This window comes from Catharus ustulatus, chromosome 1 (genome assembly GCF_009819885.2).
Source record: "Catharus ustulatus isolate bCatUst1 chromosome 1, bCatUst1.pri.v2, whole genome shotgun sequence".
In the NCBI taxonomy this organism is placed as follows: domain Eukaryota; kingdom Metazoa; phylum Chordata; class Aves; order Passeriformes; family Turdidae; genus Catharus; species Catharus ustulatus.
The window spans coordinates 160192365-160217959 of NC_046221.1; the positions used below are offsets into that span (position 1 = coordinate 160192365).

Genomic DNA, 25595 nt, shown 5'->3' on the forward strand with positions numbered 1-25595 from the left:
AAAAAAAAATCCCAAATCCTGCTTTCAGGAGACCATGAATCCTTTTTTCTCTTTCTTTCTCATGCAAATTTGTTTTATTTCCTAGCCCAAATTACTGAGAGAAAAAAAAAAATCTTACAAATCAGTTGCATTTTCCTATACCACAAGTCAGCTGGGTGGGAATTCCACAGCCCAAGAAGGAAAGCATGAACCAAAATCTTCCTTTCAGGGAAAAATCTTCATTTTAAAACAGATCTAACCACAATTATTTGAGGAAACACCTATAAAATGGAGTTTCCACCACTTTCCTCCATACTGCAGCTCTGCAAAATTCTGTATTAGAACAAAACTATATCCTACTGCTTCCTTCACACAGAAAACAGAGCAAATACTCTGCTGCTGCTGTGCTCAGTTCTTGAGCTCAAACATCAGCTGTTGCTCAGACAACGAGACACAGAGGCACAATGGCTGCTTGCTGCTGTTTCAATCCAGGAAAGTCCATTAAAAATCCACAGAGAAGTGTCTAGGTACCAACTTGAGTATTCAAAACTCCTGCAGCCTCAGTGCTCAGGTGTTCTGTGGAGCAAAAACAACTTGCAGCAAAATCTTCACATGTGAAATAAGCCAGGAGGTTTCTCATTACTTATGTAAGAATCCAGGTGTGGTTTCCTAAGATTATCAAATTCAGCTCTCTGCTAGCACCAGAAACAATTCACATCCCTTCATTAACAAATCAGTCACCACTTTTCCACCCTGGCAGTCTCTACTGGAAGGCTGTTCCAGAACTGTGATTCTCTAATGCTCAGAAAACAACTTTCCCTTTTTATTTATTTGTTTTATTTTTCCCGGAGAAGACTGCATGATAACCACATTGGCATCTGGAAAAGGCAGATGAATGAGCCCTAAACTGCTTTTGCCTGCTGTACCACTGCCTTGTAAAGGCCATCCAGTGCCCACTCACAGGTCATGTGCACCCATTTCAGGTGCTTACCATCATCTCCCAGTTCCCTATTAACTCCCAGCTATTCTGTCTTTAATACATCCACTTTTCTAATCCACATCTATTAACCTGCTGCTTTCTGAATGATGCTCAGATTCTCCTTTTCCTGACAATGCCTCCTATACATCTTGATGAAATTTCATGTACTAATTCCTAACATTTAAGAATGATTGCTAATGAAATAGTAAAACCATTGCCAACATTAGTGGCATCAATTCCCCATTTTACCCCTCAACACTTCCCATGGCCAGTTTCCCACTCACTCCCTATTTTTACCACCCTACTAACAGTTAGCACCAATTTCCTCCTGCACCAAATACTTAATCAGATTTGACATGGGAAAATTGTAGAGGGTTTTGTTATTATTTCTTGAAAATCTTTTTCTGATCTTGTCTCCCAAATATATTCTAAGGCATCCACCCTTTTAATTCAGGCTACCGAAATCCAATTTCCTTTTTTCCCCTCCCTTTTATAAACATTACCATTAAAGACTCTGGTTTTCCAACACTAACCCAATCAACACATTAAAGTCACTTCTTGTTGAAGATCTGCATTTCCACAGCCTAAAACTTCATGTCTCAGTACTTCAGTTTTGCCTACAATGGCAATATAGCAATTCTTATCTCCACATTGCTTTTGCAGTGTCAATAGCTGCCCTGAAAAATGGAGCCAAACATCACCTTAGCTCTTATCTGTAACCCAGTCCTGCCACGAGCAGCCCATCTGACCTTACCCACCTCCATCCCTCCAGGCAAGACAAAACACCCAGCTCATTGATTCTGCTCAACCTTTGGCTCTTTATTTTTTCTAAATTCCTACACATTCTGATTTCTAAGAAACCGATTTTCATCTCTTCCCAACACTTCCAGGCCCTCTGCTGCCTTCATGTTTTTCTGTTGGTGATTAATTCAGGTGGTTTTGCAGACACCATATCCCCCTGTTTGGTGGGACAAATTCAAACTGGATCTGTGTCATTCAGTGGAAAGAATTCTTTGCTGTGGATAGGACACCTAACAAAGCTATTAACAGCATTATCACTACAGCTGGGAAGTAACAGAAAAAATACTCCCACAAATATTCCTACTTGCAATACACCAAAGGTTTCTGTGATCCACCTCCAAATCTGATCAAGAGGATGTGCACAAAGCAGACACCTCTACTCCTCCAGATTCCTGTTTGCCATCACTCCCACCCCCACCAAAATTTTAAAATAATCTGTCTCCCACATACATTTTCAGTCACTCTGCTGCTGAATCTTTTATAGATCATCACTGCACACATTTTTATTTCCATCTTTCCATTAACAGAATGTTCCCATTTGAAAATTATGTCCTAATCATTAACTTTATTCTGTGATTTTTGTGTATTTCCATGATTCCCATAATCCATTAGGGGAATAACCAATATGAAATATTTTAATTTTCTGTCCAGGTTCCTGTATTTTAACAGTTCCATTTTTTGTTATTCACACTCTGCATTCCACATTGCCTTACCCCTATTACCTGGCCAACTGTTATCAATATATTGATTTCTCTTCTCTTTATGCCTTCTAACATTTCTGTATCTACTGCCACATGCTAATTCAACTGCCCTTCCTTTTCTGCACCCTATTAGGTACATCAGGACTAATTTTCAAAATGACAAAAAAATTTAACTTAACAATTGGAAGTACAAAGAGAAGCATGATGGACATTCCCACACATCCCTATTTACGCTGCCAAATAAAGTCATTCTGTAATTAAGCAATATATCCTCCCTCTGTTTTAAAATGGGATTGTTCAGTGCTTCACAGGGGCATAACAAAGCCAAATCTGTGAGTGTTCAGGGATCAACATGAACACATGGTGCTCAACAGCATCACTGCATTCCTGCACTGGAGTTTTAGTGACAAACTGAATAAAAGTGAGGGTTCAGCCCCATTTTCAAGAATAAGATGAAATGCTGAGGGAAGCACAGACTCCTGGGGAAAGATGTGAATGCAGTTTTATAACCTGCATGACTCACAGAGATAAAAAAGCACCAAGCTGCCCAGAAAGCAGGACCACTGCCACCCTCGATTTTCATCTTAAACAGTTTTTTCAATTATTTGGGTTTTACGATCCAATTAAAGAAAAAGAAAAAAAAGTGGGGGGAAAGCTATTTCTGACTCAACTCCCAAGGCAAAACTTATTTAGGGCAGGGTGTTGCTTCAAGGAGATAAGTACTGTTTATTAAACAGCAGCAGTGACCCGATAAGCTCAACCTACATTTCTGCCGCCTAAAACAGACACGTATGTGTCAACTACAGCACCCAGGGATGGGAACTGAACTCCAGGGGAGAAAAACTAAATAGTGCAACCACTGAGCTGAATTCATTCCTTGGACTACTGCCTCAAATTAAGAAATCAAAATCAAACTATCTTGTGTAGAACTTATTACAGCAAGCAGCTGTGAAGGGCAGAATCACAAAACACTGAATTTGGTGCTGACAAAACAGAAATAAGGCTTGACCTTCTATCAAAACACGAGAGAAGCCTTCAGCCTTGATCAGGAGGCAAAATTGCTGCAATCAAAGTGAATCAGCTGCCCCATATCCCTGTTCAAACAGTCCTGCAGAATTCCCATCACTCACTCACTTTTAAATGTGACAGGAATATTTTCCTTAGTGCCAAGATTCCTACTAGAAAGCTTTTGCAGCCTGGTGAGGTGTGGTACAGAGGGTAGCACTGGACATCTGAGCTGGAAATGATGCCCTGCCCAAGGAAACCTGCCAAAATTCATGTAGAGACACCTTAATGAACACAGATGCTGCTTCTGGAGACAGTATTTCAAAGCGTTGGAAAATCTACATGCATTCCTGGATTTTACTTTTAAAGTGCTGTCAAGGAAAGAAGGGATTAGAAAAGAGATGAAAGACTAATAAACTGGAGCATCCATGTGATAAGTATTGGAAGCTCCTCACTCATTTACCAAATGATAAAATGAATAATGAGAACATTTCAGCCTTGATATGATGATTGAGACCATCAAGAGCCCCATTTTCAAGGTGTGAGTTAAGGTGAGCTGGGTGTGGAATAATGAGGTACCCATATGCTGTCTTTAGGCTTACTTTTATCAGGAAAGAAACCAGACTTCCTATAATAATTCATCCCATTCACATAAACTAAGTGTTCATAGCTATCAATCTTAAAACAGCAATTTCTATTAAAAAAAATCTGGAAAAGACAGGTACCAGAAAAACAGCAGTCTTGTGGCAGTTCTATGAAATAAAAATTAGCAATCAAGCAAAATTACTCTGTCAAAAGACAGGGGCAGGGTAAGGAGGTGGTAGAGGAAACCTGGATAATCACAGAAATGCTGTGTTAGTAAAAATAACTTTTGCAAATTGAAAACTATTGCAAACACGAGGCTGGCTGCTCTTATTCCTGCACATTACTGGGGATCAAAATCAGAGATAAAAGTGACTCAGGGAGGGAGCAGGCCACGACACTCCCAGTCTATAAAAGGTGTGAATGAGCCACACACTTTGACAAGTTTCTACTCCAAAATCCCTGCAATTATGCAATGATGGTTTTTCAGGACCATGTGCTCCATAACTATTTCCCAGACTTGGAGCATTCACTTCTTTTGTCCTTCACCATTTCTTAAAGCTTAACTGCTGCCCTGCTCAGCATGCTGAAAGTGCTCCCAGTCAGCATTAAACTTGCACATTGGAGATTTTTTAGCAAAGAATTATGCAATTTTAATGTGCAGTCAGAGGCCTAATGAGTTACTAAATAAGAAGGGGCCAAACAAGTTGCATGGAAGGGCCTGTTGACACAGGAAATCGTCTGAGCATAATTACACCAGTGCAATTATATCAATAAGTTTCCTTGTGTGGCAAGTCCTAACTCATATTTAATAACCAGGTGATGTTTTCACAACTCTCAGTAGGTTTTAGCATTGGGCTCATATAATCTATGTTTGCCAAGGGGAAGACTCTCCAAAACTATTTTTCTAAAAATATATAATCTCTAAATGAAAGTAAGGTGAAGGAAGCCTTATTTGAAAGTGTCGCTTTGGGTTTAGGTTTCCAATATCAGATAATGGGGCTGCTCTTCCAGAACATCACTGAAGGTGTTTTAGGTACAGCCACAGTGCACATTCACTGCTGCCTCCAGGTCAGTCAGATGCCATCACACAGATCCAGAAGAGGATTCATTGCTCCTTGGGCAAAAAAAGAGATTTAGTAACTTGTCCTCAAATACTGAGCAGCTATTTTGCCTCCAGAACTGCAAGAAATAAATAAAATGACAAATGTGCTCATCATGACCAGGTGAAAAAGAACCAAGACTGGCAAAGGAACAGCCTCCAGTAGCTTCTGCACAGGAGCAGAGGATCATGAACACAAGAGCAACACAGGTGGGAAGCAACCAGGCTGACTTGTCAAGTTTTGAATATTTTAAAGAACAGAGTTTCCACAACACCTCTTACAACCTGTTCCACCCTCATCTTAAAATAAACTTGCCTTCTACTCAACTGGAGTTTCCTGTGCTCCAGCTTTTGCCCTGCTCTGGTGCACCTGCCACAGGTCTGGCTCCATCTGCTCCAAAGGCTCTCCCAGCTGGAGAAGCTGATCACCACCCTCTCCCCTCCTAAAGCTGGACACACCTGATTCCCTTCACCTCTCCTGGTGTGCCACCTGCTCCTTCCCCTGGTGCCCTGTCACAGGGCTTCCAAAAGGGTCATGTCCCCTTTTGGAAGTGCTCTTTGAAGTGGCAGAAAGGGAGACATGGAAAGGGGACACCTCACACCAGGGGAAACAGGATTTCCACAAATAGTTATTCAACTACCAGTGATGGACAGAATTCAGAAAGATCCTTGACAGGATCTGCACAGTATTTATGTATTATAGTTTCACATATATAATCAGAGCAGGGAAAAACATACAGGCAGTTCTGCCTTTTCTTTTTAGGACCCAGCTAAAGAAAAACTTGGGGCTGTATTCAAGTTTTCTGACAGTCTGGGTTTTATAATGAAGTTTAACTTCTGAGTTTCTGTTAAGAACCGTTAGGGAACGATAGGAGAGAGGCTGGCAGTGTTTTCTGTGAGATAAGGGAAACCAAAAGCTGCAGCTCATAGTCCCTTGATATTTTGGGGACAGAGGAATCTATATGGGACCTGTAAGTCTGTCTGCTGCTCATTAAGGATGTTTTAGAGCATGAAAACCAAAAGCTCTTCAGTCAAGCTACAATAGTCCTGATGAGATAATGCACAACAAAAAAAATGTCACAGATTCATCTATTAATCTCCAAGAACTCAGCACACCACAAGGACAGCAGAGGAGATGATGTGATGAGATTTTCAGTTATCATTTTTGTCTAAACCCCCCTCAAAGGTTCTTCTGGTCTCTCAGTGAGCAGCTACCACACTTTCTAACCACAGCACATTGCATAATGTGCCAAAGTGGGCTACAAGCAAAAGGGCTGGCTTAATATTGATGAGCAAAAACAAAGGAGCTGTCCTCATATTCAGTCATATTTTAAGGTCCTTGCATGACTACTGAGATGTTTGATGCTGCTCTGCCACATTGCTTCCAGTTTCTTAGTGCTGTAGTATGAAACTAAATACCTTAACAAAGAGTAAAAGCATTGAACAGCACTACCTTCATAACTGTAATCTCATTATGTTCAGCAGACTGCTCCAGACATCATTTTATTGACTAATTGTCACTTCTGTGAAAGAAATCAAGCAAGATTAACTTTCAAGTCAATCCTTTTCCCCACTGAAAGATGTCCCTGCCCATGGCAGGCAGGTTGGACAGGATGATCTTCAGAGGTCCAGCCCAACCCATGACTTTGTCTGGAATAAAGAATCAGTTACAGACCTGCAGCTCCCCTGGTTACCCTGATGTCTTTTTGACCTCTGTAAGATACAGACACCATCTTTTCACAGTGCCAGAAGTGATGTGATCCACTGAGACCAGAATCACACCCAGACACCAACGGTGTGAGCTGCAGTCACAGATCAAAGGGAGAAATGAGACATCAATCCAGCCTGCTTTTAAGTCAGGACCACACTTCAAAGAAGAATATGTAAGAACAAAAGAACTGAAGAGGAAGAGATCAAGGCTCCAGCAGAAAGCAGCAGGCAAGGAACTAAGAATGGCTCTTTCCAGCCCACAAGCTGCTTCTGGACAATGTCAACCAGCAAAAGACAGCAAGTGTTAGTACTTTGCTTTCCTCCCACATTATCCTTGCAGCCTTGACCTTCAAAGTCAGCCTCAAGTTTCTGAATACCAACAAGCTGCTTCTCACCACCTACAAGTGGGGTAAGCAGTGGCAGAGCACCACTAGAGCATCCAAAGTGAAGAACTTCCATCCTCACTGCTCACAAACCAGGTGCCTTAACCGTTCCCTGCACGTGGAATTTTACCAAGTCCTACCACAACCTCCTTAAGGGCCACAGAGAAATGCTTTTAATTACAAACTGCAGTTTGAATTAAGTCATCCAAATAGCCAGCTTCATCCAAACAATGGAGGGATGCTTACAGCTTACCCACAAGTCAGCAGCCCAGTTTGAAGTTAAATGTGAATTCAAAGTACAAAATAACTCCATCTTCAGACAAACTTCTACTCAGTGAAGGGGGAAATGGAGAACATTCTTAGTGCTATATATCACATTTGACCATCATGATTCATTCCCTTTTCCATGCCTTAGAAAATGATGCTGAACTAATTCCAGATGTCTTTCCTAACAATTTGAAATACGGAATGATGTTATTTTCTGCATTCATAAAGAGCAATGCCTCCATTCAATACAATCTCTGGGTCTTTTGAAATGGCAAAGGACAAAGTGAATAAACACATGTTTTAAGAGGGAACAATAAAACCCCAACCCACCTACTAGCTCCTATTGCTCCCTTCAGGCTGCTTCTCCTGTAAACAAGGTAAGACCTGAGAGTCCATATTCACCATCCCACATTATGCTTCCCTTACCCCTTGTTTGCATTTAGCTTAGGAAAGAAATGTGGCTCCCCCTCCTTCTGTACTACCTGACACTTGGCACTGCACAGGTGTGTAGGAACCAGCCCAATCCACCCTTCACTGTGTTTACTTGTTTTCCTTCTGAGTCACTACAAGGCTGGTAAACTGTGACTTCTTCATACACCAGGACTGACCCTCTGAAAAACTGTAACACACAGACTGAAGTTTCCATCATTACTTGGTGTGAACATGAGACAGACAAGCCATTCCATTCAGTCCCCAGGAGCCCCAGCAAATCAGCTGCTGCCAGGTGCAGAGCTGAGCTCAGCCAGGGGTACAGGGCCCCAGCCCCATCGTTAGGACCTCAACACCTTCTGCACACACCAGCTGCCATCACACAACACCACCAGAGCTGTACAGCTCACCCTGACACTCCATTACCTCCACATCTCAGGCTCTCAGATTTTCTTTTTTTTTCTTCCTCAGAAATAGTGAGAGCTGGTCTCTGCATTACAGCCCACAAACACTGGACAGATTAAATCCCCTGAAAGAGTCTGAGTTCTCAGCAGTGCTGCTCCCCCAACACTTTTCCTTTTCCCTACCATGACACCTCATGCCTCTCCTCCTGCATTTTCAGAGCCATCAGTGCCCACATGCTCACCAGCTCCACTGAATTAATGACTTCTAATGGCTCAGGCTCTATTCCATAGCCACTGGCATGGTTTTCCATGTGCTGTGCCTCACCAGCTGGGAACTGGTGCCACAGAGGCCCCAGATCCACGTTCTCTGTGGGATTTGCATTGTGCACAACTTAATGAAACACAGAAGTGATTTGTCCTCAGCTAACTAAAGAGAGAAGCTAGGATAGTTCTGGTTTGAGTTGTACCTTTGCAAGCACATTTCATACCCACACTGATTTTGGCTGGCAGTGTTTTTGTGCAAAATATAAAAATAAAAGTTGTCTTCATGCCTAAAAAGTTTTTAACTATGAAACTCAAGTGTAAAGCTGTAAGTCAGAAGTAGTCATGCCTTCCTTGGAAAAAAAAATCTTTTCCCATACCCACACTGGATTAATCTACATGAACACTCTGGTGGTTTAGTTTCAGAATAGAAAAATTCCCAGTTAAGAGCCGAGGTTATGCTTTATTTTATCATTTCAGATAGTGAAAGCAGCTGCAGCAGCATCTTCAACATGCAGTAGTATCTCCTGTGGTTTCCAGAGATAGGGCTGTGGTTTTCAGCATCACTGCAAAAAGGGCAAAATTCAGGTTCCCAATAGTGGAATAACTGAGATATTACAGAGTGTAGGCTGGCAGCAGAAGTCCCCTACCAGAATTTTTTTTCCATTACACCTCAGGGTTTTTTCCTCCACCTGCTTCTTGTAAGCAACTGATCTTCTCATATTACCTGACACAAACTAAAACTCAGCTATGAAAGGTTAAAAAAGTCACATAGAAGTTTGCTACAGAGAGGCCCCCTTGAAATTTGACATTAAATGGAATTTGCAAGTAAAACAGGAAAAAAACCACCACTATATTCTTATCACATAACAAGAGCCAGACAACAAAGCTGAATTTCCCTGCCCTGGCGGGAAGTTTCCTCCTTCTGAAAGAAGCTCTGACTTTTTAAACAACACACCCTTATGCAAATATTCTGAATCCCTATGAGTTATTCCTTAGCATTCCCTCATTAAACACTGAAGCTCTTCCCAAAATGGAAATGCACTGGTTCACCAGGAAATTAATTCTTCTGCATTGTCTTTCTACACGAACCTGGATTTCTTCTCTATTTTATTTTTGTTTTGCTTGTGGTTTGGAGGGTTGGTGGTTTTTTGGGTTTTCTTTTTAAATCTATGTCTCTCAGTAGACTTTACAACAGAAACATGTAAGTCAGCAGAACAGAAGTTGACAAGTAATATTATTTGAGAAACCTTAGGTTTCACTGGCAGTTAAAAACCACAAACAAGAGAAACCCCCTGCTCTCCCAAAGCCTTGTCCTCAGTGAGGATTTCAGAGATGACAGAGGAGTATGATGGGGCAAGAGTGTAAAACCAAAAGAGAAATTTATAAAAAAAGCCCACAAAAACCAGCAGAAAAGGAACATTCAGTGCAAACCACAAGTTGTATGAAAGGACAACGAAATAATTTCATTATCAAAGTCAAGAACACAGCAACATTTAGACAGGAATTCACCCTCTGTATGAAAGGAGGCCTGTCCTTTAATAGCAAACACTTGCTAAACAAGTTTCAGAAGGTATATAATGAGGCCCCAGTAATAATTATGTTTTAAAGCTTTATTCATCTACATGACAGGTTTAACTTCAAACAATTTTTTGATTGATCTAGCTAAGCCAGTGAAACCTCCACTCTTGGGAATTCTTCTAAAATTGGTTTATTTAAAATAAATCTAAATTAGCACATCCACACACACTTCCTACCACTAAATTAAAATTTAAATTTCATTATTTTCTCACATTAATAAGCTCTTACGTAAATTGCGTGACTAAACCAGGAACATAAAAAAAAGCATCACTGAGACAAAAAGTTGCAATACTGACATGAGTAGCTCAAACAGAGCCATCCCAGTGTCCAACACTGCCAAGGCAGTTCCTCAGTGGCCACAGGAGAGTTACTTTTATCACAGACTATATACAAAATCATAAATATCACTTGATACCCGTAAGTTTCAAAGTGTATTTTCAAGTTTCCCAAGGTAATATGCTGAGATTCATTTATTTCTCAGAAAAATGAAAACTTCAATTTTATTCTGCATTTCTGAGAAGTTAAATATTTTAATGCTTCTCCCAAAGACAGAGACTTGTAAGGCTGCAGACTTATTAATGTTGGGAGCTGGTCCCCAACAACTTCACTGCAGGTGGCAATAAACTCCCATACAAGACAGAACACAACTGAGCAGAACTACAAAAAATAGAACAGGACAAACAAATTACAATAGGAGAGAACTAATTACGTTCACCACACCTGTGTTCAAAAAAAAAATACATAAATCTCTTTCACAACCCAAATAGTAACAAAATTTGGTAGCACTGTGGACAGCTCAATGAGAACCTAATTCAAAGTAAAAACCTCAAAGCAAGCTTTGGACTGACTTGATTATGCCAGGATCCACAGTACTTTCCCATCTCAATCAATGCTTTGCTTTCACCTTGGCTGTGTCCAATTTTGTGAAGTCAGACAGTAAAAAAAACCCAAACAAAACTTTCCTTCCTAGAAAGCCTGGGCACCAGGTACCACGTGGCTTCACAGCTGCAGCACAGCTATAAACCAGGGTAGTTAGCAGAAGTCATTTGGCTTAATATGAAATGCAAAGACACAGTACAGAAACAGATGAAATAATGCTCACACAAAAAACTTTTTATTTGAAAGCACCAAATATTGTTCTGAAAAGAGAACAATAAAAGCAAAACAATTAAAATAGAGAGGTTAAAATGAATTCCACTAATCTGTGGTGATCACTAAACAGACTAAAAGACACCACTGATTTAAAAAGTTCTGAGTATATAAAAGTACAGGCATCACCTCAGTCTCAAGGATCTAAAAAAAACTCCACTTCCTGGACAGTACTAGAAAGTGTCTTCAAAGCACAACTTCTCAGAAATGGGACCAAAGGGACTCACAAATTACAGCTCTGGTATAAAACATGAGACACTACACAAATTCAGTCTACCTGGGGTTGATATTATCCAGGTCTGCCTTTTCCCAATTTCTGCAGTATAAAATGCATAATGAAAATTTTAAGTTCAAATTGGTGCATTACAATATATGTGGGGGAAAAAAAAAATTTCTTTGCAGAGATTTCAAAGGGCTTTGCTTCCCCAGTCAATAGGATAAGAGATATTTTACATTCTAGTGGGCTGCTTTGTGAGTACATCAGAAAGGATGCAAGATACTAAAACAAATTAATTGAACAATGCATGGAACAGATCCCTACCCACAGCCACTACAGTTAAAACTACGTAATATTTTCCACCAGCTTTTTTTTTTTTTTCCTCTAGTTCATAACTTACCAAAAATAAGATACTGGAGGCTGAGTTTTCATTTAGAGATTTAGCAATAATTTTGGTAGGTTGAGTATTAGAAACTTCATCACTAAAAACAGGACCAAGTATTTTGCTTAAACATGAAGTAAGGGAAGCAAAACACCAAAATTGTGACAGACCTTACAAGTTCTGTGAAAATGTCATCAGAACAGACTTAGCCAACATGAACAGGACTTTCATCAGGCATGTAAAGTTCCTAATTAGTTAAAGCTATCTGTGTTTGCACAGCCAATTTAGCAGAAGTTCACTGTGTTCATCAGCTGATCCCTGCACTTTCTGGAAGACCAGAAGTGTTTAGAAGGGTTGTTTTCTGAAATGGAAAAATCTTTCCCTCCTATACAGTTCTAAGGGATACAAGAATATCAGCTGATCATCTAAGGGATTTTTTTCTCTTACTCAGTTAAATCATTTCTATGCCTTTTCCACCCTTCTGTGAAAGAGAGGCAGACTGGTGGTGATAGCAGTGAAGGAAGGGCTACACACTGTGGGAAAAAAAAGAACTTTTCTGGAAGTCAGGAAGGTCTGAGTGCTCCTCTGCACTGCTCCTGTACATTCCAATCCACCACTAAGCACGTAGGAGCACACAACAATTCTGCAAAAGTGAAAAATTTCGAGATGAAGTAAAAATCAGTGTACAAAATCCCATGTAACCACAGAATCAGCAAGAGAATCACTGCTGAAAAAGATGTTTCACTTTCCAATAGCAAACAGCATAGCTCAGTTCACCAAGGAAAGAAGAAAGTTTGGTGACACATCTAACACCACCAATTACCTTTCCACCAAACCACCTCCTCTTTAACCACCTGAAGACAACACAGTTATCTGAGGCAACATTACAATACACAATTTTCCTTTCCTTAGGAAGATATATTGGTCATGACAACAACACATTTGAAAAAATCATGCTGTGTTTTGTAGGCTGTAACTCTGTCAAATGCAATTTCAATTTTAGCAAAAATGAAGAGAGCTGAGGCTGTACATGAAGTTCTCATTCTCTCCTCTTTGTGTAGCAGCTTACAAGGAGTTTCAGCATTAATTTACAGTCTAGAATTAAGCCAAAGAAACTGGATGACTCTGTGATACCAGCAGCAGAGTAAGACCAGGTCCACAACCACCCTCAAGAGAACAGAAAAAGTTTTTTTAAGAGGAGAAGGGCAGACTTTAACAGGAGGTACAGGGGAGCTCTTGCTGACACTGAAACACAAGCTAAGAGGACACTGGTGCATTAAATTCTAACTGATGAAGATACAGCCATTTCTACTACCCCAGTTAAGGTATGAGCACACCCTTCCTTCCCTGCACCACATCTTAAGACTGAAGACTCCCAAAAAGAATCAACATCCAACATCCAAAATCTTCAGGAAAATTTATGAAAGGTAAAAAACAGGTACCTGCACTGAAAACCAAAACAGACTTACAAATTTCAAGTCTATTCACAATTTTTAAAGGGTAACTTCAAGCTAAATGACAGTAAATTAACTTTAGTTCCAGTAATTTAATGAAGTCATTTTTCATGCTAGGGAAAAGAAGTTGGTATTTCACATGCAAAGCTATAATCAATTTCACATCTTTTTCACACAACTGCTGCTTCAACAATAAATGAGAACCTTCAGCATCAGGCAAAACTGAATATCCTTTCAAAGAATAAAAGAGAAGTATGTGGTATGAAAAGTTTAGAATTAATAAATACATTAATTAAGACTGAGAAGTGCAAGTACCAGAAGTTTATGTGGTTTTTAATCAAGTCTCTTAACTGAATGACAGGACTTTTATTATGCTACTTTGATTTTTTTTTTTCCTTCTAGAAAAGTACACCAAAAGTATCAAGGTTTTCCCTTAAAAAAAGAATTCCCTCTCAGATTTTCAGATTTTTACTTTTCACACTTCCTTGGAGCTAAAAAAGAGTATGGACACAATGTCACAGCAAATTCAACACCAAGTCAAGAAATCAGTATTTGGGAAAAAGCAAAAAGAGATCATTAATTTTCTAATTATGGAAACAGTGATTTCATGCCAACCTCTTCATGTGCAAAAACCCATCTTACTCCTGACATAACAGAATTTTTGAACGAACTTTCCACGTTCAGCAGCAATTTCTTGAAATCAGTCAGATACAGCCTCCTAACTTGCTTGATACTGTTTCCAGAAAAAGAATTAAGACTAAAATAGCAAACCCTGTGGCAAATTGAGCGGTTCCCCTGGCAGGAGGCCAGCACCAGGGGCACCCTCAGACCGGCTGGGCTGCAGAGTCCAGCTGGGCAAAGGGAGCTGGGAGAGCAAAGCAGCCCCTGAGCATCAGCAGCGTCTGGAGAGGGCAGAGATGAAGGGAGCCTTTCCTTGGTGTCAAGGGTGTGCTGACAGACCTGGAGAGGCTGCAGCTCTCGTGTGTTCACAGCTGTAAACCACACTTGTGCTCTTTCCTCTGAGCAGGATTTCACACACAGTGGTTTTCTAGTTTGCAGATTAACTTCACAGCCTCTGCTTCCAGGCTGGTCCTCAGAGGAGCCACGCACTAACAAAAATCTCCAAGATGCCCTGCCTTGTGTGTGGAGCGGAGCAGGAAGCTGCCTGGGCTGCCAGAAGCCACTGTGCTGCTGAGGCTGGCTGTGGATGATTTCACAGGAAGGAAGCAGAGCCTCACTCACCATGTGGAGAACAACTCGCAGCTCCTACCCCGGCACAGACAGGCCACTGCCCAGCAGGGGGAAAGGGCTGAGCCACACTGATAAACTCGGAAGTAAACAAGACACAAGATGAGCTTGGCTGGAGGCAGCAGAACAGCAGGAGCCCGAGACGTGCACCACTGACAACACACAGCCACCTAGAACTTGGAAGTACAGCAGGGTCAGCAGCCCGAGGTTAAGAGGTTATTGTTCCAGGAAGGGGGAAACATTCTTTCACAGAGAATGTGGGTCTCTGATGGCAAAGAGCAGACACCAGCTGGGAGATCATTCCAAGTGAAAGAGAAAGTGATAGGGTTGGATAGAGAGTAAATAAAGATAAAGAGACTCCCAGATGTGAAACTACTCTCAGCCCATATGCTGGTAATATTTTTAATTGTCTGTCTCCTTAAGCACAATTTCGAACGAGATCTATCACCAGGAGGTGAACACAGCAAGAGCCCGATGGGAGCCACCATGAGCACCTGTAAATTCACAGTGTACCTGTACCAGAGCAAGAGAACCCAAAACCACCAAAGGATTGCATCTATAGTTCTACAGATATTGGTACTGAAGTGTGCAAATGATGTTTCACATGAAGGCAAGATCCTGGACATCAGGCTGGACACACACAGCTCTAGAGACCTGCGTGCCTGCTGTGCCAGCAAGAGCCCGGTGAGAAAGTAAAAACAGAGGAGCTGTACTTCAAGAGGAAAATAATCATCCTGATTGTTTTTCTTTATTATTGCCCCTTCAAGAGAACCAAGTCAGAGGGGGAAAAAAAAAGAAAAGCCAGCACCTAACTGTGGATCCCAAGATATGAATGCTTTTACAGAAGCATCTGTAGGAGGAGCAGTAAAAGATATCTCAGTTACAGGTCCTGTATTTCCCTACTCCAGTCTTTGCTAGATTATCCCCCTAAGGAAAGACTTTTTATGCAAAACCAGTGAGAAAGTGGCATAAAATACAGTTCCATTTATTCTGAAACTTTTCTAGAAGAAAACTAGGTGCCAGTCACGCAAACACTGTTGTTTCCACGTAAGAATTCCCACCACAGAAACAGCCTAACACTAAAAAGGAACAAACACCGTCTCATCTGAACTGCACAAACTCGCACGGTATTAACCTGTATTTCCCCAAAGTGATATTAAGCGCCCTTAGGAGAGTTGCTGACCCTTCTTTGCAGAACGCCCACCCTTCCCGTGCTCACAGATCTGCCCAGAGGACAGAGCGAGGCTGAGGGCACCGAACGCTGCCCCTCAGCTCTCCCGACACGCGGCCGCTCCGCCCGCACCTCCACAGCGCAACTATCGCAGCGCGGCCGCTGCCGAGCACGCGGCCGGCCGGGAATCCGCCCGGGAATCCCGGGATGGAGCCGGGAGGGAGGAAATGGAGACCCCGGTCCGCAGCGGGAGCTGCGCCGGCCTCAGGGCTCGGCAGAGGGAGGGGGGAGCGGGGCAGGGAAGGCGACCCTCCCCTCAGAGGGGCCTCCGGACACGCGGCCCTGCGCGGGGTGGCGGCGGCGCCCTGACCCTCCTTCCTCCCCCGGCCAGCGCGGCCGCCGCTCCAGCCAGGCCCGAGCCGGGGGGGGCGAGGCGCTCCCGGGGCTCCCCGGGGACACGGAGCGGGAAAGCTGCTCCGGGAGGAGCGGGAGTGGGAAATAAACCCGGCCGAAAGCTCACCGGGTCCGGCGGAGGGGGCTCCCGGGTACATGTCTCCGTGTGCGGCGGCGGAGGAGGTGGCGGCGGCGGCTCCAGGGGAGGGCACGGGGGAGGGAGCGAGCCCGAGCCCTGGCTACGCTGTCGGGGGAAGGGGAGGAGGAGGAGGACGGGGAGGGGAGGGGGGAGGAAAAGAAAAGGGGAGAAGAGGAGAAAAAAAAAAAAAAAAAAGAAAAGAAAGAGGGAGGAGGAGGAGGAGGGCCGGGAATCCAGGTTACTCGTCGGCACTGAGGAGCGGGGAGGGGAGGAGGAGGAGCCGCGGGGTCACGGGGAAGGGGCGCTCCGCCCTCGGCCCGGGCGGGCGGGAAGCGGCTGCGGGAGCGGCGGCGCTGAGGGGCCCCGCTCCCCTGGAGCTCGGAGCGCCCTCACAGAGTCTGCCTGCTTGGAAAAGTCCTCGCACATCACCGAGCCCAGCCTGGGACCCGACATCACCGGAGTGCCATGTCCAGCCTTGCCTTAAACACCTCCGGGGACGGTGACTCCACCACCACCCTGGGCAAGCCATTCCGATGTTTAATCACCCTTGCTGTGAAGGAGCTCCTCCTAAAGCTCCCCTGGCGCAGTTTAAGACTATGTCCTGTCATCCTGTGGCTTTCAGTGAGACCTCGGGAAATTACTGTGTGTGCCTCTAGCGCTCTCTCCACTACCTCCCCCTGTTACATGTTTAAAAGGTATGCTGGAAGTATATCAGTATTACACATACCGCTGGATCTTGATTTAACTTTGGATTTGTTTGTTTATATTCTTTTATTCCTCCTATTGCTGTGAAAACCTCAGCTCAGTTAGCTCATGGATTCCCACATCCACTTTTAGTCCTATCTATGAAACCCAGCTGTGGTGGGGTTGCCTTATTGTCCTTGTCAACCAGATAAGGTCTGGTACTGTACACATGTAAAGTTTAGTACAACCAGATAATGTCTGGTGTACTTATGTAAAGTTTAGTACTGGGGAAAACAAACTAGAAATTACGTGAAAGAAGCAGGGTACTGATCATTTTGATGCATTGAGACCCTGCAGATATCCCTGGAGGGATTTAAGTCATGGATGTGGCATGTGGGGACATGGGTTAGTGATGGGCTTGGCAAAGCTGGGTTAATGGTTGGACTTGATGATCTTACATGTATTTTCCAACTTAAAACAATTCTATGATTCCATCAGAGATGATAATTCCTGCAGGAGCTGTCATCCTTTTGCAGTCACCTAATTAGTACCTCTTCCTTTCAAAAGAAAGTAGGAAAAATAAAGTTAAACCTGCTAAGGAGGCAAAAAGCAAGTTAATGACACTCGCTTCCACTGGAGTTACCTACAGAGTTCCAGCACAGCAATGATCTATACTTTAAGCATCTCCTTCATGTTGATGTGGAAACCTTTAAAAAATTCATGCAGTTTTCATTCCAGAACAGTCAAAAGCTCCGTCAAAGTCAACTGAATTCCTTCACCAAGTATTATCTGCCAAAGGGCAAGGTAAACATACAGCTTGTAGTGTTCAAGACAATTAATACCTTTCTTCTTTATTCATATTGCAAGTGATACAGAAGCAGATCACTGTTCCAAAGTATTTACCCTCTCCTTTGGGTCATACTTGCAGATATTCGAGGGCTGCTATTAACAGCTCAGCTTTCACTTCAAGTGAACTGTTCCTGAAACCATTGTCACCACTAGAGTTTCCACTGGAGTGATTTTGGATTTGTCTCCATTCCAGGCTTCTCAAATTGCTGGAAAGTAAAGATTTACCCGTAACTATAAACAAATAAAGGACAAAATTATGGGTCAACTTTAGTTTTAAAATAAAGCCAAGCAGCTCTAGCATAAAGATAAACAAAGGAGCTGGCTAGGGGGTTGCTGTTTTTCTCCCTGTGAGGAGCTGGGTAACATTTTTGCACAACCACCAATAATTCCTGGTTTATGCTATATACGTAACCTTACTACAGGGTGAAAAAGAAGGGTGGATGGGGGAAAATCCCCCAAAACAAGAGCCAGAGAGAATTATCTGAGGCACATTTTGCTTTTCTGCTGAGGTGGCAGGAGGAAAACATGCAGTTTCTGTATCAACATCGATTTTTTTGATGCTGTATTTAAACCAATCTCTTCAATCTGATTAGGAATGTAACTTCCTCTAAGATTAGACATACTATTGTGCCTGTTAGACCTGCATTGAAGAAAGAAAAGGATGTAAAATACACTGACAACTTTCTGGGAATGTTCACTGGACTAATTCGGTCACCCTGGCTATCAGCACTGACTTGCATGGAAGCTACAAGTCTGCTGTGGTAGCAGTTTGAAAATAACAAGCATCAGAAGACAGGTAAAATATATAAGGGGAGGTTTTACAAAATACTAAACACTCATCCCACACTTCCCTCTGGCTCAAAAGGATGCTCTGCAATTGATTTCAGAAGTTCTTTGAAAGACAGAGATCCTGAGAATGAAAATTAATTCCTCAAACATCCTAGAGTGCAACATTCTTGTACTGATTTAATGCTGATTTCTCTGGATTTAGCACTTAATACGCAAAAGCATTTATCACTGTTTATACAAGACTGCAGAACTGCACAGTCAGCTAAATAATAAATGAAATTGCAGTTTTCCCATGTGAAGTGCTGCTATTCCTCAGGTATATTTTCATGGTACTGAGCACTTCCAGCAGCATTTCTGTGCATCGAGGAGAGTTCCAGCTCTGCTGCCCCTGTTCACACACTCATTTTGGGCTGTCACCTGCTTTATTTCCAATGCTTTCTGTCACTGACAACTGCTGGTTTGGAGCACAGTGAAACCTAATTATGTCTTACTGGGCCATTTCACCCAAAAAAGGCCTCAGTTCTTGAAAAGGTATGTTCTGAAAGAGAGGTTGGAAAGCTCTGTAACAGCATTCTTTTATGCATGGTCTTTATATGCTGTATTAACAATTATATGGTAGTATAATAACAGCTGCTTAAACACTTAAAATTAGGTTTTTCTAGTGGGCACAATACCTGTCTTAACTGCTGAATTTCAAGTTGACATTTCCCAGAACTGATATCTGTCACAGAATAAATTATTAATTTTAGGGGAAAAAAATGTTCTAATCATTCTGGTAGCAAAGATATTATTTAGGAGCAGCATTTAAAAATCATTTATAGCAGCACCAGCAATCTAAGGAAAATATTTTCTATACAAATAGGCCAGTGGCAAATTTCTTTTAATGAGAAAACACACATTGATTTCCCTAAGTAACAACCATTCCCATTTTAAATTGAATTAATTTTAAAACCCCAGGGTTTATAAATGTCTGGCAGTCATTGCTTACAATGATACAGCAGCAAAATTTTTTGCTCAGAACTGAAAGATGTAAATTTTATTCTTGACTTGGAGGGATTAAGGCTTATATTTGCCATCTCTCAGCTGGCCTAATGTTTAAGATGTTACCCTTGAGTACATACATTACACCTGTCACATATTCTGCATTCTACTTTACATAAGAATTTAAAATCACAACCAAAGTGAAGAAGTCCATGGCTCTATGCCCTAATGTGTTCACATTTTGCAAAGACTTTGGGGGTTCTGTTTCTGCTCAGGAATTGTTTGTTATTTTAACAGTTAAGTATTTAACCACAATTAATCCATGATGGAGGGACCAAAACCTGATTTTTGTCTTTCTATAATCAGTTAACCCAGCCACAAAGCTGCACTTGATTTTTTTTGTCAAATGAATTGCAATAATAATTAAAAAAAAAAAACCACCAAAATAACTACTAATTATCATTAGATTACTAACTTCAGTTCACTCAGAAAGACAACTTTCCAGGTGATCAGGGCCAACAATGCAACAATTCAACTTGATGGAAAAGATGCAGCACCACCTGCTGGGGATGTGTTACACACACTGTTATTACAGTTTTAAGAAGTACTGCAGTTTTGTTCTTCATTGTAATGACCTGGTTGTAAGGGGGAAAAAAAAAACCAAAATAAAAAACCCAACTAGGAACAAAAAGGACTTTCCAAAAAGAAGATAAAAGAAGCAAATACTGTACATGAGACTGTTCACCAAGAAAAAAAAGCATGTCCCTAAGTGCCACATCTACCTGTCTTTTAAATACCTCCAAGGCTGTTGGCTCACTCCCATCCCTGGGCAGCCTGTTCCAATGCTTGACCATCCTTCCCATGCAGAATTTTTTCTTAATACTGAATTTAAACTTCCCTGAGCACAACTTGAGGCCATTTTCTCCCATCCTAGCACTTATTACCTGGGAGAAGAGACCAGCCCCCACCTGGCTTCAGCCTCCTGTCAGGCAGCTCTTCCCCAGCCTTGTTCCTTTTCTTCAGACAGGCTCCAATGTACTTCTTGTAGTAAAGAACCCAAATCTGCACACAGGACTCGAGGTGTGGCCTCAGCAGTGCTGAGTACAGGAGGACAATTACTGCTCTGCTCCTGCTGGCCACACTTTGCCTTTGCTCACTGAGAAACTGCAGCCTTGAGAGCTGGAGAGAGGTGGCTCAAGGAGAGAAGAATTTCCTCAGGAAGGTTATAAACAGCAACAAAATAGTTAAGGAAGGACAAGGAATGAGAAAGGAACTATCAACTTCAAGTCTCCTTGGTGTAAAGACTCCTGAGTCTTTGGCCACTTTGATGACCACCAGTGGCCTTGGTCATGTTGCAGCTCAGGCATCAGCTCTGTAGTGTTCACACAGCTGACTCAGGACGAGGTGCTAAGGGCTGACTGCTTTGTGCACCATAAAGAGGGACCTTGCTGATGTTTTCATCTTCCTTGGCAATGCACAAGCACATCCAGCCAGATCTCTGCCTCTGCTCTTCACCATCCATCCTCCAAGTGTAAAATATCCAAGTGTAAAATAAGTGTAAAATATCAGGGAAGTTGCATAGCCAAGTTCTTTGTTCTGTTTATCATAAAGACAGCTCTGTGTGATCCCGGAACAGCCTGCTAGTACACAGCTGTATCATCATCCCAAACCTCACCAGGCTGGAAATAACTCACCACCCTGGAATAGCAGAATACACAGAAGAATGGAAGGGGCTTTGTTGGGTTTTTTCTATCTGTTTGCTGTAGATTCATCCAGGACAGAGACTTTTGCTCCAAAAGGATGGCTGTGTGTTAGACAGTAAAAGTACAGACACAGGATCAGAGGTGAAAAGCACACACCACTGCAGATTTCTAGACCCTTGGTCTGCTTTATTAACCAGCTTTATTAATGAAGCTTTATTAACCAGCAATCCTGATCAGATTCTAGGCTTCCAAAAGCCTTAGGAAGCAGCAAAACTGGCGTTTCTTTTTCTTTTTTGCTTTCTTTTACACAGTGATATGTTTTCATCAGAACTTTATTCTGGGCTCCTACAGAGCAGCTTTATCAGTGTCACTCAAAAGATGCAGCAAGACAGCCATGAAGAAGGGATGCAGGCAAATCTCATTTAATTAACATCTTTGCCAACCAAAGCCTAAGCTTATGTGAATGTCACATTTAAATTTTAGGCCTTCATATTTTATTTTTTAACAACCCATCAGCATTTCTAATAATTTTTAGCTCAAGGACTGTTAGAACTGTTATAAAACCTAAAATTTTGTTGACTGCTTGCACACTTCATCTCCCAGGCCAGCGACATTTGCAAGTTTAGTTGATTGAAAAGGAATCTTATTTCTCTGTTGCTACTTTTCAGTCAGATCATCATCTCATGGACCACTGGGACAGCTCTGAGGGTTTTTGCACAGGAGACCTTGGCAGCTCTGGAGTGAGGGCAGACAAGGCAGGCTCATGCAAGTCCCTGTGAAATCCCATCCTCAAGCACCCAGCAATGACAGAGGCTCCTGAATATTTAATCCCACTGGGAACGTGCATTTATTTGCTGCTTTGAGGTAGGTATAAAAATGTAGACAATTGCCCTGTGCCTTAAATAGGAAGTTTAAGTAAATACTTAAATGCAGAGCTGGTGACCCCACTAATAGGGATAAGCAGCCAAAATTAAGCTCTGTATCACTGTGCAGTTATCATCTCTAGCAGTGAGTAGTGTTAGATCTTTGTTTGGTGAAATTCTCAGTTTTTTCTGATCCTTAGAAAGGGATGGATACAACAGGTAAAGTCTCTCTTGCCTACCTCAGTTTTTACTTGCAGTGGTCTAATAAATCCTGAGATTTCTATAAAGGAGCACTACAAAAGCAGGCTGTTGGATACACTTTGCTGGTAATAGAAAATTGTCATTTTAGGATTCTAAGCTTTCAAGCTCTTTGCAATTTTTGGAACAATTTTGCTTAAGCTTATTTTTGATAGTTTGACTTATTTGGTTTGGGTTGGAAGGGACCTTCAAAGGTCAGATAGCCCAGCCCCACCGCAATGCACAGGAATATCTTCACCTGAGTCAGGTTGTTCAGAGCCCCATCCAGCCCAGGTGGAATCCCATCCCTCAGTCATGTCAGCCACACCACTCAGCTTGGAATCATCTGCAAATCTGCTGATCTCCCTGTCCTCCAGGAGTGCCCCAGCACAGCTTCAACAAAATCTGTTCCACGATCTGATGAGCCACTGAGGCGAGGAACATCAAATGCACATCTGTCCAGAAGACAAAATAAATTTTAAAAAGACAACCCAGAGAACATTTATTTTCACAATCCGATTATGCCTTTGGAGCAAAACTCTGGAATTTGCTCAGTCTCATCAGAATCACAGAAACCCAGAACCACATAACAGGTGAGGTTGGAAGGGACCACAGTGGGGTCACCTGGTGTCCAGAGCACAGGATTGTGTCCAGACAGTGCTGGAATATCTCCAGTGAAGGGAGACTTCACATCTGCTTTGGGCAATCTGTCCAGCACATGAAAGAAGTTCTTGCTCACGTTCAGGTGGGAAAAATCAGGCTACACAGTTGTGTACCCAGGGCTTGTTCTGCACCTTTTATTCCCATTTTATTACATAGAGAAAATTGAGCGTTTTAGCGAGACCTGAAATAGTTGTGGGGGAGGAGGGCCTGGGTCTCTCAAGCTGTGCCAGGGCGTTGCAGTTTGGATCCCGGGAAAATTGCCTCAGAGGTTTCCAGGCCTGGCAGGGCTGCCCAGGGAAGGCTTCTCTGAAGGGAAACAAAAGCCGCGGGGATGTGGCACTTGGGAGCACGGGTGGGTCTGGCAGTGCTGGGGGAGCGGCTGGACCCGGTGCCAGGAATGAATTTTTAGGTAATTAATAAGTTAGGAATTTTCCCGGTTTTTAGGATGAATTATTCCCTGTGAGGGCGGAGATGGGGTGGGGGAAGGGGAAAGGAGGGAGCGCGCGCGACCTGCCATGCGCGGCGGGTCACGGGTGACGTCACGGATGACGCAACGTGCCCTGCCTTATAAATCCGCGCCGCCGCGCCCGGCCCCTTTCGCTCCGCGGCGGCCCAAGGTGCTGAGTCCTTCGTACGAAGCTAAGGCCGAACCCCCCGGCGACCAGCACCGCGCCCCGCCATGGCCTCCGTCTCCGAGCTCGCCTGCATCTACTCCGCCCTCATCCTGCACGACGACGAGGTCACCGTGACGGTGAGTGCGGCCGCACAAGATGGCGGCGGCCGCGCGGCATGGCCGCCTGAGGGGCCGCGCCGGGCCGGGCCGGGCGGGCTCTGAGCGCCGCTGTCTCGTTGCAGGAGGACAAGATCAACGCGCTCATCAAGGCAGCCGGAGTGAACGTGGAGCCTTTCTGGCCGGGGCTGTTCGCCAAGGTGGGCGAGAGGGGCCGCGGGCCGGGCGGGGCGGTGTGTGGGGCTGCCCACCGCACCTTCACGTGTTAACGAGGCTTCGCTGCTGCTTGTCGTTCTCGCAGGCTCTGGCGAACATCGACATCGGGAGCCTGATCTGTAACGTGGGAGCGGGCGGCGGAGGGGCTCCGGCTGCCGCCGCTCCCGCGGGAGGTGCCGCGCCCGCCGGCGGAGCCGCCCCCGGTGAGTGGAGCCCTGGAATGGTTTGAGCTGGGAGCTCTCAAAGGGCATCGCTTCACACCCCTCTGCCGTGGGCAGGGACACCGTCCTCTACACCAGCCTGTTCAGGGATGAGGCAGCCACAGCTTTGCAAGCACCAGAGACAGAAACTTACACGTGGTTTCTGCCATGTGTGAGTGTTCTGGAGCAAAGCACGCCCTCCCCTTGAGAAAGGCTGGCGTTGCATGTGAAATCGGTGAATCAGTGTACAGCATTAGTGCTCCCTCAGAATTAAGACTGCTCTTCCTGTATGCCATCGGGGTCATACAGAGCATGAGCATCTCCTCTATAAGAGTTTTTCAGGTTTGATAGAAATGAATTCTGAAGGCACAAAACCACTTTGCTAACAGTACAAACATTATTCGTGGGCCACTGGTTTAGGTTGTTAGGACTGCTCAGGTCTTCGTGTTTGACGTTAGTGATTACATGTGACACCTCTTGTGACAAGTGACTTCTCTGAGCTGATAAATTGTAAAATAAATCCTGTCTCATTTCTCTTCCAGCTGAAGAGAAGAAAGAAGAGGAAAAGAAGGAAGAATCAGAGGAATCTGATGATGACATGGGCTTTGGTCTTTTTGACTAATCAGTTTTGTACCAGCCTGTAATAAAGAACATCTACTTGTACTTGTGTCTGTCAGGTGGATGTTTGTGAATAGGGGAGGATGGCCAAGCTACCTGCAGCTCCTGAAACTGCTGTCATGAACAAAACCTCAGTGAGCAGCGGGTGCGGTGACAGCCTGGAGCTGCAGGATGGGTTCAGCAGAAGGGCTGAGGCTGGGCTGGTGCTGCAGCACCTGTGGGTACAGCAGCAGTGCAGCAGCACCTCTGGGTACAGTACAGCAGTGCAGCTCCTGTGGCACAGCAAGGCCAGAGGTTTTCAGGTGGGGGAAAAGGCTGCAGTGCTCAGGCGAGGGGCTGGGGTTGTGTAAGGTACAGAATGTCAATGCCTGGCCAGAAAACTGCTTGGAGGGTGTGGGAGGTGATGCAACACAGCACTGCAAAGGAGCTACTTCAAAGGTATGAATTTCATAAGTAACATTTGAACAGGACTTTTCCAAGGTAAGGGCTCTTTTCCAAATGGATATTTCAAAGTATTTGAGGCATTACAGAATTCCAGGTGTGTAAGAAGGGTGCCCCAAAGTTGTGGACCAAACACTGGTGCACTCTGCACTGTCTCACCTTTTGCATTTATGTAACAACTTTATGACAGGGTGTAGGTGTTTGTATTATCAACTCGTTTAAAAATACAAAGATACCCAGGAAAGAATTCTTGCAGTGCACACACATGAAATAATGAGGCAGAG

General features: G+C 43.4%; 2 protein-coding genes across 2 annotated transcripts in view; one reads left to right on the forward strand and one right to left on the reverse strand.

Moving 5' to 3' along the window:
• AGO2 (argonaute RISC catalytic component 2) overlaps positions 1–16399 on the reverse strand; it is a 53556-nt gene extending 37157 nt beyond the window's left edge. Inside the window, exon 1 of the mRNA XM_033063606.1 lies at positions 16326–16399. Within this exon, the coding sequence (XP_032919497.1) occupies positions 16326–16356 (31 nt within the window). The 5' untranslated portion in view covers positions 16357–16399. The remainder of the gene's footprint in view (positions 1–16325) is intronic.
• A 7258-nt stretch (positions 16400–23657) lies between these two features.
• Positions 23658–24915, forward strand: RPLP1 (ribosomal protein lateral stalk subunit P1). The gene is made up of 4 exons (XM_033067423.1): positions 23658–23857; positions 23962–24036; positions 24138–24255; positions 24795–24915. Exons 1-4 carry the CDS (start codon positions 23786–23788, stop codon positions 24872–24874), a joined length of 345 nt encoding a protein of 114 aa, XP_032923314.1. The 5' UTR covers positions 23658–23785; the 3' UTR covers positions 24875–24915.
• Positions 24916–25595: the final 680 nt, after the last annotated feature.